This window comes from Clytia hemisphaerica, unplaced genomic scaffold (genome assembly GCF_902728285.1).
Source record: "Clytia hemisphaerica strain Z4C2 unplaced genomic scaffold, Clytia hemisphaerica genome assembly, whole genome shotgun sequence".
NCBI classification, from domain to species: domain Eukaryota; kingdom Metazoa; phylum Cnidaria; class Hydrozoa; order Leptothecata; family Clytiidae; genus Clytia; species Clytia hemisphaerica.
In genome coordinates, this window is record NW_027104101.1 from 2,966,062 (window position 1) to 2,983,549 (window position 17,488).

The window sequence follows — 17,488 nt, forward strand, 5'->3', positions numbered from 1 at the left end:
GATCTAAGATAAAGTCAACAAGGAATTATGGAATCTAGTAATACATCTGCACATGTTGTCAAAATTGTGAGAAAAAGAAAAGGTAGAAATGGACCAGGATGGAAGAAAAATGTAAGCAATTTTTCTGTCTGTTCTTTACTCAAAAAATACTGAATTTGATTAACCCTCTCCATTTTTCAAATATCTTTGTGAGAAATTAAAGAATGGTTTAAACAAACTGGCGTTTTCATACAAATTACAAATCATATTTTCTGTATTTTATCATGAGAAATATTTCAGTTCACCTTATGTTCGGCTTTTTGAGATCCGCAACGTTATTCTCATCTACAGATAGAATACATAGAGGATCCAAACCAACGTCGGGCAAAGGAAATTGCTAAAATCAACACAATTTCAAGAAATGTACAGTATATATAATTTTTGTATTTACAAGTATTGCTGCTATTAACACTGAGCTTAAGCTTCCGAGTGGAATAAGCGATTAATCACAAAGGAGATAATACGTTTTTTTATCTTTTTCAGATGAAGGAAGCTGGGACCCTCGCGAAGATGCCAGTTTGCAGTTTTTGGTATTCCGCACACGATAGGAAAATAAATGCAGAATGTAAATATCCACAATATTATCATCATCCGTCAATAATGATCATGAGGAAGTGTTGACTAAATCATGAATTTGTGGTTTTCATGCCAATTTGCCATTTTTTAAATTTGTAGCCAAGAGCAACAACAACATTTTAAGCCTTTAATAATAAGCCTGTTATAATACAAAAATGCATTGGAAAAGCTTTTTTTGATGTCAGCAATAAACTTCTTGATAGCTAGCAAGTCATGCAAAAATCAGTTTAACACTAAGTTTTTAAATTAGTGTGTTTTTTTCAAATTCTCTTACTTATTACGTTGTAGGCTCAGTGAAAGGACTTGAAAGCTTCATCAACGACCCCGTTGTCATTGAAAAGTTCAAAGATGCCGTAAAAGCAATGCCCATTGAAGAAGGCTAGTTTTTTAACCATTTCGTTCATTTTATTTGACTATCTTTATTATTCAGGATTTTGATTATATTTCATTGCAATATCTTACTGAAACATAAGTAAAGTTTGACTATCATTCCATAGATTTTCCTATTCTCTCATTAGAAGAAGAAACTTGTGAAGATGTTGGGAAAGAATTCGCTCTTGATTTGCCTCTAGATTACGAGAGCTTAGGGATGCTCAAGAAAAGAAAGCTCGTCCGAGAGATCGTGAAATTCGATTGTGGTATTTATTTGATCTCCTTTATCAATGTGAATTATCGATTTGCTTACGAATGTTAATCAGCAACTCTTTCAATATTATAAACATTTAAGATGAAATTATTGATCATAGAGAAAATCGAGAATATTTATATGAAGTAGAATTCTCATAATTTTTAGCTTCAGTAGGACTGGCATTATTATCAAAAAATTTGTATTCATAATTTTATTAAAATTACCAGAATCTACCGCTACACGTTTGACATGGTCGGATGATATCAAACCGTCTTGGTGGCCGCTGGACTTGCCCTTTGTTTCGCCAGATGTTGAAAAGAACAAACCCACCGTCCATGATCTGGACAAGGTACTTCGAAAGTTTCATGACGTCGAGGCTAAAGAAACAATGGTTGGTATATTGTCTACTCATAATTTTCAGAAACTCTGTTTAAAAGTTGTTACTCTTTTTCTCAAATGAAAAGGTGAAAAATTAGCGAATTCTAAGGAACGGTTGTTAAAGGATGAAATGCATTTATTTTCCGTAAAATTGTTTCTTCTGGTGATTACATATTAAATGAATGGTCAAATTTATATGAACATTGTATCAACTTGTTACATTTAAATCTATTTCTTCAAAAGGAGGTATTGGCTAAGGAAACAATGCCCAATGCAACCATTATTGAATCCCTTGTCAACTGGTCATGTGCGCAAGAAAAAACTATGGTGATGCTGCGCGGTTGGTTCAAGGTCAGATGGAAAGAGCCAATTCTCGCATTAGGAGCCAAAAACATATCTCTAAGGTAAAATGATTTCCAACACAGGAAACTTAATTACTTCGCATGATGCTAAAAATTTCATCTCGCTTTAAATTGAAATAATATTTCCTTTCAAGGGCCTATTGCATTTGATTGCGAACAACACAACCCATTTTGCCTTTTGCAAGACACAGATATTATCAAATGCCCGCACTGCCTTTTGGAGTACCATTCCGCGTGTGTCGAACGACTGGCTGACTGCGGTTGCATTCATGCGGATGAAGTAGAGAAACGGTTAGTTGGAAATAATTCTAAAGTAATTCACGCAATCTTTTTATTTTAACAACTTTTAACCCAGAAAAACACTAAAATGTCAATGTTCGCCTTTTTATTCTTCCAAATTAATGCTTTTAAATTAATCTCGTATCTTCCATTCATAGAAAATTTGTTTTTTGAAGCATTATCGTTTATCTTCCACCCTGATAAAGCGTACTTTTATCGTAGGGTCAAGTCGATTCTTAAGGAGAAGAATATACAATCCCTCTGGACAAAATATTTACCAGACATCCAGGTAAAGCCACTGTCTGTTTTTGTATTTAAACCGGTATGATCATTTTCACATTACCTACAGGTTACATTTTTTAAAACTGTGGTGATAATGTCTAACTGAAGGGACATATTTTTGGTATAAGAGTCTTTGGGAAATATCTATCTTGGCTATTAGATCTAGTTGCAATAGTTTTAATTTATGGAACTATCTAAGTTTAAAGTATTTTCATAACACTTTAATAATGCGATCTGTGAACTTTTTTTCTTGATTGCTTTAGAAACTGGTTCAAAAAATCGATGCTCCGACAGATGTGAATAGGAGATTGAAAATACTAACTGATCAATGCGTAAGTAGTGTCTAAAGAATTAAGAAATCATTTAGTTGGCCTTCCAGTAAGTACGGAGTTAAACGTCTTGCAACATCTTGCAACATCCTTGTTCTAGTGAGTAAATTTCGCGACTGGCCTTCAAAGAAACAAACTTTCACAGTAGAAAATAAGCCCTGTAAAAATGTTTATCAATAGATCCTTCGAGTTTTAAAAGACTTTTCTCGAGAAAATTAAGTTGTTTTCGAAATTTATTTTCTATCAAGCGTAGTAAGTCTAGCATTGACTTAGCGAATGAGAGAAGAGAGAGAAGCTGACCCTCTGATATCATCGGACTGCGAGCCCTATCCCGGGATAGTTTTCTACTCCTAGATAGGGGAATCACTGCGCTTACCAGACATTGTATTTTGTGCTCGCGACACATCAGAGTCGTGCTTTATCGATGATGATACTCGCACAGTACGGGAGAACCTTGCGTTCTCGCAGGTACTGAACATATGAGTACCATCACCACACCACACTCAATGTCCAGCATATCTCCCCATACTCATAGGGTTGACCCTTTCCAAGTGAATCGCAGCACCGAGTGGGAATCGTACCCTGACCTCCAGCACGGAAGTCAAGAACAATTACCACTACACTACACGCTTTTTCTTTTATAAGAATAACTTCTATAAGAATATCAGGGTGAGATTTCGGGTTTAAAACAATAGGCCTATTGTTTAGAACAATAGAAAAATAAGAATAATGCTCACCCTCAACCAAAGTACACTATTCTTATAAAAAAAAAAGCGTGTACTGCGCCCCTTAGCGAATAGGGAGAATAAAAGAGTTAGTAACACACAACAAAAATAGACCTTAATACATGGGATTCACCCATAACCAGCATTGATTTCTTCAAATTAAATGAAAAAAATACTTCTTCTTTTCTTTTGTAGAAAGTGCTTATCATACAGAAGATAAGTTCGATACCGACGATCAAAAGGGGCCAAGAAGAACTTTTTTTGCCTGAGGTAAATATCCAAACAGTTTGATTAATATTGGACGAATATTCATCATAGCGTCGTTCTGGGGTAACAAAGCTAACACGTTGGCAGTTACTACGGTGGTAGTAATACCCCCTTTACCCCCTTTACTCATTCAAAGTGAACAAAAATGAATTCTTTAATTGCCCTAAAAACTTAAAGATGGCAAAAAGACTACTTTAGGCGTACAAACTTTCGCGAACACAAACTTTCGCGATTTTCGCGAATTTTGGCCCTTTTCGCGAAAGTAAATGTCTTTAAAAATTCTAGGAAGAGCCATTCGCGAAAGTTTATGCTCGAGAAAAATTCTTGATAAAATAGAAAATCTGTAAAACTTCAAATTTTGAATAAAATGTAACTTTTATGGCACTTTTTAGCTTGCTAAAAGACTAGTAAGTCAAAGGGCAAATGTTTCAAGCCAATCCAAGAAGTATTTGCCCCTCTAAGCCTTTTTTTTTCATGTGAAAATTCTCAATTTTACGTCTTGATTCGCGAAAGTTTATGCTCGCGAAAAATATTTTTCTGTTAAATTCGCGAAAGTAAATGTCGTGAATTTCGCGATTTTTTGTCTTCGCGAAAGTTTCTGCTCGCGAAAGTTTGTACGCGTAAAGTACACGACTTTAGTTACAAATGTATATGTGTTATAAACAGGTTTATACACGAGGAGTGTCATATTAATTGCACCGTTTTTTATTTAATTTGTCAAATTCCCTGAAATACCCCAATAAGAACAGGATTAGAATAATTTAAGGTACCAAAAAATCAAATCACTCGAGTCTCTAAAAAAGTTCACTGTTTTTTACTAAAAAGTGTATTTTTTAACTTGTTTTCTTTAGATTGTACAACTCCTTGTTAGGAAGACACTCGCCCGAGTATACAAGATGACTGACGTGTCGAATCTCATGGTCCAGCGAGTGTTATTCTAGTATATTTTTACTTTATTTGTGGTAAATTTTACCCATTTTTCATATACTCCTCTGGCTACTAGTACTATTAAACTTCTGCTAAATAAATCAATGTTTTACAGTGAAGTCTATATAACTCAATCACGCACGGGTAACGCAACTTTGTGCCCTATCTACCCTCTACGATGCATATTTTTTGAAGCATGTCGATCACATCCAGATACTTTGAAAATGATAATTAACTCCCATTTATAAAATCCATACAATAGGAACATTTATACAATAATTTTTTATTTTATTGGTGTAAACCATGGCTACACGTTCTAAGTACATTGTTCTCCTTTTTTGTATCCCGGCACGCGCAATATTTTTTATCTTAGGCTAGTAATGTTTTGATTGTGATGATTTTTACCTTTAGTTTTTAACTGTGGAAAATTTCGAGGGCTTCTGCCTTATCATTCCTGTATTGCTAAAACAGAACAAAAAGAACAACAAATTTCATAACAAACGATAAATTTCTCGTCTCAGTTTCATAATATTTGATTACTGGAGCACTTGAAGCTCGAGTCGATTATATAATCGCTTGAGATGCCTTGGAGTTTTTACAAGATACTTCACTAATTGGTCATTTAAAGTGATAGAGATGACGCGTTCTTTAGAAAAAGTAATAAGATTCTTTTATTACATCTTAACGACCAACCAAATCAAATAGGAGCATGGTCTTAGAACAAGAAATCCTATTTATCCTCTTAATATACGAACTGAGCGTTTCCGTAACACTTTTTTTCCGTACTGCATATCTCAGTGGAATGTTCTGGGAGGTAATATACGAGATATACCTTCAATTAAAACTTTCAAAAAAGCAATCTATGAATTTTTGAGACCCAAGCAATCTCATGTTTTTGATGTTCCTGACATTCAAGGAGTGATCTTTCTTAATCGACTTCGGGTCGGTTTCAGCCATCTCAACGAGCATAAATTTAGACATGGCTTCCGCGACACTTTAGACCCTTTCTGTGGTTGCCGAACTAACTCTGTTGAAAACACTCAGCACTTTCTTCTGCACTGCTCTCTATATTCCCATGCAAGACAATCTTTGTTCGACAAACTTCAGACCCTAGGCATTATTTTTCATCCGCTACTTAACCCTCCTTTTTTCTGTCGGCTTTTATTATATGGGGATGAAAGTTTGACTTCAAATCTAAATAAATCTATTCTTTGTTCTGTTGTTGAATTTCTTAACGAAACTAGAAGGTTTAGCGGTTTAGGCTTTTACCTAACAATTCTAGGTTCCTTCTCCAAGATTTTTTTTTCTTTATTTACTTATTTATTTATTTTTTACATAGTCTAGTACCTCTGGCGATATAAAGTTAGTTCCTAGCGGGGGGAGGGACTATATTTTATGTATAAGTAGTTTTGTAATATATGTTCGTAGTGTACACGTGTTTTTGTTTCAATAAAGAAAAAAATATATAAGAGCATGTAAAAACTCCAGCTTGTCCCAATCGCTTGGACTCTTTGAAGAAATTGAGAGGCTTTATTTGTAGTAAATTTTACACATTTTTCATATACTCCTCTGGCTTCTACCAAGAATCTAAATTTCTAACATCTAATGGTATTTTTGTCTCAATCACTCACAGGGAACGCAAATTTGTTCGAGTTAAGGAAATTTCGGGTTAACTGAAGGGAGCACAAAACTCGAGTTAAGCGGAGAAATTCGAGTAGTAGAGGTTCGAATCTTATGGAAACTCAGCTGTATATACATTTTTTTGTTAGTTCAACAATTTCGAAATCTGATGAATTCGTACACAGCTGCATATCTGTTTACTCCGCCTCGGGCTAGACCTCCGTGTTCGATTTTATCTAAACTAACCTTAAATAGTCCCTTTTTAGCAACCTTGTGTAGATAAAATTTTATTATAGCTTCAATGTCTCAAAATCCCTTTGAATATAAGTAAGCTCTGAATTCTGCTTAAAAGATCAATTTTTAAAAAGAAGCTACGTTGATCTTTATAAAGCATTGTCATTTCCAGACAGGCATCTACTTCTAGTGTTCGATAAAAATACTTTAACTTATCACTCTGGGTGTACGGGGATTATCTCCAAGATAGTTGTTTTGCTTAGAGAGCTCTCTTAGTTGTTTTAGAAAAAAGAGACGTACCCTTCGAATAAATATTGACTTTACCTAAAGAATCAATTTCAGGTGATGCATAAAGTTTTTGTACCCATTGATGTAATACAACAAAACATTGAAATATTTGCCTTTCTCTTTGTTTTCTAAGTAATGGAATACGGAGTTGATGTAATCTATAGAGATCAAGGGCAAGTCCAAAAATATTTATGTTGGAATTATTCTTATCTTAAACTAAAGATTGAAAAAGAGAATCAGAAAAGAGATCAAATGATGTTAATCAGGTGGCTGCGATGACAAAGTTCTAGGCTGGGTAACAAATTTTGGAAAAATAATTTTGGGGGTGCGCCAACCTCGTCCCCGTCTATCCCAGGCTTTATTTACGTTAACTATGAACGCCAAGGAATACCGCTCCAAACTCCAGTTTTTTTTTACATTTTATCTTTTATCAACCGTGTTTGCAGAGAGCTTCTGAACCCCAAAAGAAGTTATATTATTAGGCTTGATTGACGGTCGTGGTACGGTCGAATTTCGACCTGCTTTTACGAAAAGACCGTCAAAATGCTTTTTACATCAATTAAGTATGATTGATACTAACTATGATAGCTTCTGAAGAAATTACTATGGCCATGGGCTTGTATCGTCGGATTTCGACACCTAAGCCCATTATACTTTCAATACTAGACTTATTATGTATTTTATATCAGTTAAGCATGCTTGATAGCCTTTGAACCCCGAAAGACCTTACTATGGGCTTGTATCTTCGGTTTTCGACACCTAAGCCCATTATACTTTCAATACCAGACTTTTTATGTATTTTATATCAGTTAAGCATGTTTGATAGCCTTTGAACCCCAAAATACATTACTATGGGCTTGTATCGTCGGTTTTCGACACCTAAGCCCATTATACTTTCAATACTAGACTTTTTATGTATTTTATATCATTTAAGCATGTTTGATAGCCTTTGAACCCTAAAATACATTACTATGGGCTTGTATCGTCGGTTTTCGACACCTAAGCCCATTACTTTCAATACTAGACTTTTTATGTATTTTATATCATTTAAGCATGTTTGATAGCCTTTGAACCCTAAAATACATTACTATGGGCTTGTATCGTCGGTTTTCGACACCTAAGCCCATTATACTTTCAATACTAGACTTTTTATGTATTTTATATCATTTAAGCATGTTTGATAGCCTTTGAACCCTAAAATACATTACTATGGGCTTGTATCGTCGGTTTTCGACACCTAAGCCCATTATACTTTCAATACTAGACTTATTATGTATTTTATATCAGTTAAGCATGCTTGATAGCCTTTGAACCCCGAAAGACCTTACTATGGGCTTGTATCGTCGGTTTTCGACACCTAAGCCCATTACTTTCAATACTAGACGTTTTATGTATTTTATATCAGTTAAGCATGCTTGATAGCCTTTGAACCCCGAAAGATGTTAATATGGGCTTGTTCGTATTGAAATCCAATAATAATAATGGATACCATCGAGAGAGAATCAAGTAAAAAACACAGAGAAACAACAATAGACCTTTTCATAAATTACGTCACGAACATCACTTGCCTCGTTTTGAAATTATTGCCATAGTGATTAACTCCCAGCAGATTTGATTAAAACCACTTTTTATTTATAAAAAAATCATTCAGTGTCTCAAGGGACATAATCACCATGGTAATTGTTTGAATACGAGGCAAGTGATGTTCGTGACGTAATTTATGAAAAGGCCTATTCTATCAGTATTTAATCAATATCATAGTTTGGACACACTTTGACTACAATCGTATGCTGGTTGACACATATTCGAACCGAGCCAAACTGTATTTATTTGTGAGATTTTTTATGGTCATGGTACACTTTTTGATCGATCTTTAATGCTTTATTTTATGGTATCAATCATTAAAGTTGGAAATTCTTCTATCTATTTGAAACTAACCACATGCAGTTGAGTCCCACGAAAGATGCAACGGATTCTAAGGGATGACCTCTCTACCTTTAACATTTTTGATTCCTTTAGGAGAGAAAAAGTTAGGAAAAATCACTTCGCGCCACCGAAGTTTATCTGGCGAGTGATCACTTTTTGCTAATCAAAAGTAAGTGTTACAATAGATCTTATCGGAGCTTTTGATTTTTCTAAAAAAGCGATGCATTGTGGGGTTGTCTTGGGGTATTACAATAGAAATCTCGTGGGATTTTTATAAAAATTCTGGATTAAAAGTAAAATTTTCCGCTAGATTTAAAATAATACACCACTCGAAATTGCTAAATCCAATCCGTCATAAAAAATACGACGTACATTTTAAGGCTTCACTTTTTCTTGCCTGAGAAAGGTTAAAGATTCGCCTCTAGCCCTTTGGTTCTATTTCATTAGAAGGACCCAATAACAACAAGAATAGAGGGATGTTTAAAAATAAAATAAAAAATAGGTTAGATTCTAAGATTGCATATTATTTTTTTCATTTGATTTCTATACCAGAAAAAAAAGTTACAATGTTTAACAAAATTATCTGGCCGCATATAAGACAGTTGAGTCTTAAGCTTCTTGGTGGCAGCATTTTGTTGCTCGTTAATCTGACTGTTCAGATTTTTAAACGGTGGATACTTCGCCAGACAATAACCGAAGGAACATGCTAAAAATGAAAAAAAGTAAGATGAAATTAAATTGTAAAAGTGCTTTTATCATCGTGGTTATACCCCTTCTCCCTATTTGGGAACCATATTTTTGATTGAGCATAGAGACTAAGCATATTTTGTGAGATTGCTAGATGTCATAGATGATAAAAATGTTCATGAACCCTTCTTAGAGATTAATAAACTGGGGGGTCCTAATAAGGTCCGGGGGTTGGAAAATTTTCGAAAAATTAACAAGCGAGGGGGGGCGTTTATTTGGAACCTAAGAGTACATCTTTCTCAATTCTAATCTAATGCGATATCAATTTCACTTCAGGATATTCTTTGTTGAGAAGTGCGTATCCAAAAAAGATCACGCCGGTTATGTTAAAGATTATAGTATACCTCGGTGGTTTTTCCAATGAAATCTGTCAATCAAGAAAAGCGTATCTTTGAAAAATTCAGGATCTCTGTTTAAACAATATGCATGGAGGGCACAGCAATTATCGTAAACAACCATCTTTGGAGCTTAAAAAAAAAGCTATATTTGGTTACTTTAAGGGTTATCTCCCAACCTTTTTAGGTACTGGTAAAGAAAGATGACGCGATCAAGTTTCCCAGAGGTTTTAGACATTTTTTTGTCTTGTCTTTGCGTTGATTTGCAAACAGATGATTCTGTTTATAAAATGACATAAAAGAAATTTTAAATTTCCTTTGTTTGTTCTTTATTGTCAAGGGTATTTTTATCTAAAAAGAACTTACCGATGGGAAATCTGGTTTTAAAAATGGTAAACGGTGTGTCTGGAGATTCCTCCTTGTGCATGACTTGGTAGCCATAACATATACCTGAATAAAGCCAAAGATTAAATTGAACTTTAACAACATTCCTTTAAAAAAGAAAAGAAAATAACAGTTTTACTTGGTGTATCGATATAAGAGTGTGTAGTTAACCGAACATACCATGTTGGCAATACAGGGTAAATATTCCAGACGTCAAATTTGGATGGCCACTGTAATTTTTCCTGCATTCCTTCTTTTTCTTCTTTGACTGTTTATCCTGTTGATAGACTCCGCGTTTACGCAAGATTGGTAAGTTTGGAAAGCTAAACGAAACGAACGAAGCATAAGAACGAAAGCATAGGCAAGTGTTCCTTAATCCATTACTGTAAAAAGAATTATAGAATAATTACAGGCTATAACATTTTCTCATAAGTGCGACATTATTAAAGTCAGTCCACTATCATCTGGATAATCGTATAAGTGAGAACCTTTTATATCCACTGTCAAAAGCAATGCAAGAGAAGTGCTTATAAAAAACCTTTTATCCAGATGATAGTAGAGTAACTATACCTTCCATGATTTATTAAATTATCAGATTTTTCAGTAACTACAGGTTCAGTATCTGGGAATGGTACGTGTGCTAAAGTAATCAGACTGTCAACCAGTTCCTTCCATTCATCAGGTAGACAAGGTCCATTGAACTCTTTCAACAGATTGAAGAAAAGTGGACAGTGTTGTTGAAGTTTTCTCATTTTAGTGACTGACGACTTGATCGACGGGTCGAATAAATCAGCCATCAAATAGGCAACCTCTTCACTCGGAAAAATGTAGCTGCAAACTGGACTCGACGAATAAAGACATTGTAGGATATCAACAGCAGAGTCCAGATGCTCTTCTTCATACCACCGCATAACTTTCAAAATTTCTGGATGAAAACTTTCCATCTCAGTGATGAAGGTATCAAGTTCGGAAGAAGAAAGCTTTTTGGAGATCCATTTCTTGAGATGCTTCCTGGTATGCTTTCTTGGAATAGCAAGACGATCCCGATAATTCCTGTGAACGGGAAAACAACAGTTTGCTAAAACTTTATATTCATCTTCTGTTTCAGCGACGAAACAAGAAAAATTAGGATTCTTAACTCTCGACTACAAATAATACGATGACAAATACTATCTTTAAATACATCGGAATAGCAAAAACAGAATAACATCATAGAAAAAGGTATATTCAAAAATAAGGTATATTAACATAACGAAAGATTCAATCTAAAACAGTGAAATTTAGACATAAAACAACGAATTTCGATTATATTAGCAACGAAAAGATAAATGCACTCTGAACTTGGAATGTTTAATCCATTACCAGTATCGATTGGCCCTTATTATTTCATTATTAGGTTGACTTACGAGAATTTCGGTGTTGGTGTTTCATTTGAATTGTCATTTAAAACGAGCGCCGAAAATTTCTTCTGATGGCCAAGACTGGTTGCATCACAAACAACACATTCCGGATGCTCACCACATTCAGGACATGTGGCTCCCTCAGCAAAAGAGATATCCAAAAGATCAAGAAAGGAATACCAAGCATCTTTGAAATCTTGATATGTGAGATCCTTTCGGAAAGTCGAGTTTCCTCCATTTTCTTGAGACAATGCAAGTATTTTGTAATAGCCATTTAATGTGCAACTAAAATAAAAAAAATATTGGAGCTAGTCGGAAAAAGTCATTCATCCAAAAACAAGTAGTTTCGGTACAAAAAATTAACTAAAGCTTTAATTGGGGGCTAAATCATGTTTTGAAAATGCATGTAATCTAAGGGAGCTGGAACTAGAACTGGAACTGCTCATATCTTTAAAAGTTTTGAAATTCCGAACTTTTATATTGCTTATTTGGAACATTGTTTTTGGTGGAAGCCTAGTTTAAAAGATTTAATTATACCTATTTCCAATTAGAAAGTGATACATATAGTCACGTAACAGATTATGATGCATTAGAAATTTTCCCATGTTTAAGATGCCTTGCTCTGAGCCATCATATTGCTGAGATGATCGACATTGCGTGCAGAGCTTTGTAAGAACTAAAAAAGAAGCAAATATATCAAAGTCGATCAAAATATTTCAATTTAGGTTAAGATGAGATAAGAGATAATAGACATGAATAAATTTTGGATCAGGTGGGTTTCGATCCCACTGCCTCTAGTACTTACTTTGAGTACTATTGCTCTACCGATTGAGCTACCGATCCTGATTTTCACGAAATATTTAAAAATTTACTAATTGAATTACGACCTGAAATGAGCCCATAAGTACTCATTCAGCCATTTACCTTTACATTTGTACACATAGTTCTTGTCATAAAGGTTTACGTGCTTCGATTTAGTAAAAGTTTGATCTTCGCCACAACATGAAAACGAGTCTTGACAGACAATAACGCCATCTTCATCTCTTGGCAAGTTAACAAGTAACGGAGCACTTAAGCTCCCTTGGTTGTTGATGTTTGTTGATATTGCCTTTCTCAGAATCCTTGGCGTATCCTTAGGTTCGATATCGTTGGTGGCGATAAAATCTTGCACCAAAATGTTATCATCTTTGACAAGCTTCAAGTGAGCGCAATGTCTACAATACGTTACATTACAAACGTGACAATAGAATCGTGATGTAGGTTCATTATTTGAAACCACACCAACAGAGCCTCCCGTCACAACCAATAGCTTTTCTACATCAAACATTATTTGAGAAACATCATCTTCCTATGAAATAGCAATTAATGAAGCAATTCTATACAACAAATAAAAGAGTTAGTAGATAAAATAGGGATGAAGGAAAATATCTAACATCGAAAAAAAAGAAGAAATAGAAAGACCGTTTAGGGTTTTCTTGAAGAACCTTACCGGCTGCTCAGGAGCGTAGTCTGAAATAGATAAAACGCAAATCATCAAATCATTTCTAGTGTTTGTTGAAAGTTAATTTCAGTAAATATTGGGATTGGATATGGCAAAATTTTAACACTTAAGATTACAAAGTTTATAGATAAAAATGAGTTTGGGACTTGTATACTAACTCAGTGGATTATCAGAATTATCATCATCTTCGTCCCCATTTTCGTCTTCGTTTTCATCCCAATCCTCCAATTCAAGTATGATGTTCCGGACGCTTTTAATGTGAATGCACAAACCTGAATTTGAATAGTAGAAGATAATAATTAGAAGAATGTTCATAAGAAGAGTACTCATAATTCTTAGAAGAAATATTTGTATCAGTACTCGCTGCTACTAGAGTAGAAGCACACATAAACGTCCTCCATATTTGTACTTACTACTTTCAATCTGTGAGTGACCTGAATCAATATTCAAAGCATTTACTAGATCAGATTCTGCTTCATCGCAGCTACATCCATACAACCAGCGTGGGGATTTACCATCATCATCTAAGCAACAGGTTCGATTGATAATGAGATACCTTCGTTTCTTAAAAAGGAAAACAAAACTTAGCTTAAACTTGACTTCTTTATTGCTTTATCTTAATAACATGAAAATTATCCCAACATTGGGATGAATAAAAAACTTGTCTTGATAAGTCAAGGCTGTAATGCGATCCAATGTTCAGCCAATAATGGGATAAAAGGCAGTAAATTCATTTAATCAAAAATATTATAAATAGCAAAAGTATTATAAATAGAGGTCTAGCAACCTTTAAACGAGATTTTTCAGTGTCATAATCCGGAACAACAATCTTCGTATAGTGTTTGTCAATAGAGATAAGTGCTTTGTGTTTTCTGATTTCGATTTCGTAGCCATAAGATTCGTCCTGTTCAACAGTCATCTAAAGAAGTTCGACTTAATTATAATTTTATATGAAGCTATTGATAGTTATCGCACGGTACCGATAGATAAGGGAAATATGAACAAAATGTGACCAAGAAAATCATATGTCATCTGATGACTGGTTTCGTGTCACCTTCAAAAAATGTTGTTAAAAACTTTTTCCCTTCAGTCGAAATTGTAACTCTTCTTTCAAAGTTATGGCTCTCTTCTTCTCTCTTCAAAACTATCGAAAAGGAAAGCGAACGATAAAACCATATTATACTACAAAACATTGAAGCGGGAAAGAGAAAAGCTGTCAATATTTTACTTGCCCTCTTGTTAATATGACCTCTCACACCGATGTGTAAAATATTAGATCAACATTTAGATTTTATCACACCTCTTTCAGCCAATTAGATTGATTGAATAATTCCCAGTTGACAATAATTAATCTTATATATTATATAGGCCAACGATGCTGTAACGTATTGAGCAGATTATCTTACCCGATATGGGCCATCGACTTCAGTTTCTACCTAAAAGCCAAAGGAATACAGAATTAACCAAAATATTTAGTTTGGTCTACTTTTTTTCTCTTACCAGTGGCAGGCCCACACTCTGACTCTGATTGTGATTATAAAAACTTTAGTTCTACTGAAACGACGAAAATGCTTTACCATATACACGACTTATTGGTGTCGATTCCCAGGATATTTCAAAGGACTAAAATGCAACTAATTAAAATATAAATAAAATATAACGAGTTGTTAAAAGGAGGAAAGAACGCTCCTGACCTGGACGCTATCATAATGGTCGCTACCGTAATAATCCAAACCATTGTTGATTACATGTTCATTAACATCAACACTTTCGTCGTTAGTTGCTTCCCATGCCTAAGATTAAATGCAATGTATGAGTATAATTTAGCCAATCATAGAAAAATTTATAAGCTTTATCATTAAAGGAGCAATAAGGTCTGGAAATCATCACTAAACTGATACATAATGAAATATGGAAGAGCTCATTAAGACGAATCCAATTAAATATATGGTTTACTCTTTTCTATACCAAATTACAGCTGTTAATCCTACATGAGTAGGAAACGTTAGTTCCTAGCGGGGGGAGGGACTATATTTTATGTTTAAGTAATGTTTTGTAATATATGTTCGTAGTGTACACGTGTCTTTGTTTCAATAAAGAAAAAAAAGTGAGTAGGAAACAAGCAAAAAGGTGATATAGTTGTCTTACCTCACTGTTGATGCTTTCGATATTTACACTTGGTCTGCTCTCACTGCGGACAAATGAAGCATCGGGCCGATTCTAAATAAAGCATACTTTTGTCTAGATTGTGTATTTTTTGAAATGATATTGTTCATGAATATAGATTGTGATTGCATTGCTCTTGTATTACAGAACAAAACTTACATTGTTTCTTTTATATATTCTGCAAAATTCTTGTTTGTTCGTCTGTGCGATCCGTCTCTTTCGAAATGTGACAGTTTCAGGTGATTGTTTCCTTTTATTTAAAAGCAAAAAAGAAAGATTCTTTACGAATATGAATCACATTTCCCTTAAAGCTACTAAACAAAATTCTTGTATTGTGTCTAGCTTCTGTTGAGTGAGCTCTTTATTCTCGATCATTAATTTGTCTTTGCAAACATAATATTTCTCCGATTAAAATTCTAACGATCGAAGTTTTCTTGTTACTTTTGAAATCTTCTTTTGTAAAAACGGATGTATGTATATGAATAAAACCCACAAATAATTAAAAAATATCTACTATCAATAAACCTTTTTTTTGAACTGTCACCAGATACATTATTGTTGATGTTGTTACTTGCTGGTGTTTCCATACTAGAAAATATGTATAATACATTGTAGATAAAAGCTGCTTAGTGACACAAGGGTCAAACAATTTAATCCTTATTCATCAAAAAAGATAGTACAAGGAAAATAGTTTGATATGATGGAAGGTTGGCTACCTTAAAAAATTCCCGAATACAATATTCAAAAACAGGATGTAAAAGAGAACATACTTGGCACATTTTTTCTTGTTTGATTCAACAATTTTACTGCTGGCAGAACTTTTGGGGCTGATGATAAAGAAGTAAAAATGAATTTTATCAAAATATGGTGGTGTTCAAAAGCAAAGCATATATATATATGATATTTAATTAAACAAAATTACAACAAACAACAAACAAAGTTACCTTAATTTTTCATTTCTCTTTTTCCAATCATCAATATCCTTTAAGGTCTTTTCACTCAGAGCCCTTGGATCTTCCTTACTAAGTGACTCGAGCATCCAATCACAGCCACGAAATAGGTCTGACAAGCTACCTGTTTTCTTCTTTTTCTTTCTGTAACTCATTTTTACTTAACAACTTATTTGAAAGATTATATGAACATTTAAATAAAAATAGTCATTGACCGTTGGTTTGACAATTTTTTGATGAAATAAAATCTCAACTGTTTTTATTTTTTGTCCAACCTCTCCTTGCAATATAAAAACCATAGTCAAAACACCCAACAAATATTTTAAAACAATAACTTAATGGGATTCTCTATTTCATATGACAAGACAAATGATGTTTCAGTTCAGTTTCAGAAATGAAAAGACAAACATTTTTTTAATAAAAAGTTTTGATTTTTATCGATTCCTTCATAATGTTTTTAGCACAGTGTGTAGACATATCCATTAAAATGTGTAAAAAATTTGTTCAGTCATTTTCACCTAGATGACTCCACCACAGAGTCTTTAAGTGTCTGCCATATTTATGTAATTTCCACCTTTCACTCTAAAATAGCCTTACAAATCCGGTACAGAAACCCTCAATTACAAGCTAACTTAAAGCAAATTGTTTAGGTACTGAAAAGTCAGACATTTTTGTTTAGTGATGTGGTAACCCAAAAAAAGTCAAAAATCCTTTTAGTACCATGGCGTACTAAAATACCAAAAAGGTGGTATCCAGACCAAAATATAATAAATTTTGAGAATGTATATTACGTTAGTAGTAGAATTATTAATTTTCAGAATTTTTGAAGGTTTTTCAGAATTTCTCATGATCTTTCAGAATTTTCGTAATTTCCATTGTTATTTAGGAAAACCTGACGGCCTAATGATAACACAGCTAATACAAACAGGATAAATGATCTTGTCCCTAGGTAACAGCTGTGTTGTAAAAGACAAATCAATTAAATGATATTTTCATTATGTAACAAATTTTATGATGGAATATCGTGGAAGTAAAACATGCATAGCCCTCCAATGAAATACCTGGCTGGTCATTAAAATACAATAAGTTAAATCATAACCAATCTGCCCACGGCATATATGAGATTCTACAATGGTAGAGTAGAG

The 17,488-nt window shown here is 33.9% G+C and overlaps 2 protein-coding genes and 1 long non-coding RNA gene across 3 annotated transcripts in view; 2 read left to right on the forward strand and 1 right to left on the reverse strand.

Annotated features, from left to right (window-relative positions):
- The window catches only part of LOC136813092 (uncharacterized), a 196,719-nt gene that overhangs the window by 47,099 nt on the left and 132,132 nt on the right, over positions 1-17,488 (forward strand). The window lies entirely within an intron of this gene.
- Positions 1,205-4,880, forward strand: LOC136812939 (uncharacterized). Its single transcript, XM_067069447.1, has 8 exons — positions 1,205-1,253; positions 1,471-1,592; positions 1,865-1,961; positions 2,118-2,274; positions 2,485-2,551; positions 2,808-2,876; positions 3,794-3,868; positions 4,717-4,880. Exons 1-8 carry the CDS (start codon positions 1,205-1,207, stop codon positions 4,804-4,806), a joined length of 726 nt encoding a protein of 241 aa, XP_066925548.1. The 3' UTR covers positions 4,807-4,880.
- LOC136812940 (uncharacterized) lies at positions 9,364-13,615 on the reverse strand. Its single transcript, XM_067069448.1, has 11 exons — positions 13,588-13,615; positions 13,386-13,499; positions 13,216-13,235; positions 12,651-13,074; positions 12,264-12,402; positions 11,733-12,011; positions 10,897-11,379; positions 10,507-10,649; positions 10,309-10,392; positions 9,952-10,074; positions 9,364-9,566 (listed from the first exon to the last, which is right to left on the reverse strand). Exons 1-11 carry the CDS (start codon positions 13,613-13,615, stop codon positions 9,364-9,366), a joined length of 2,040 nt encoding a protein of 679 aa, XP_066925549.1.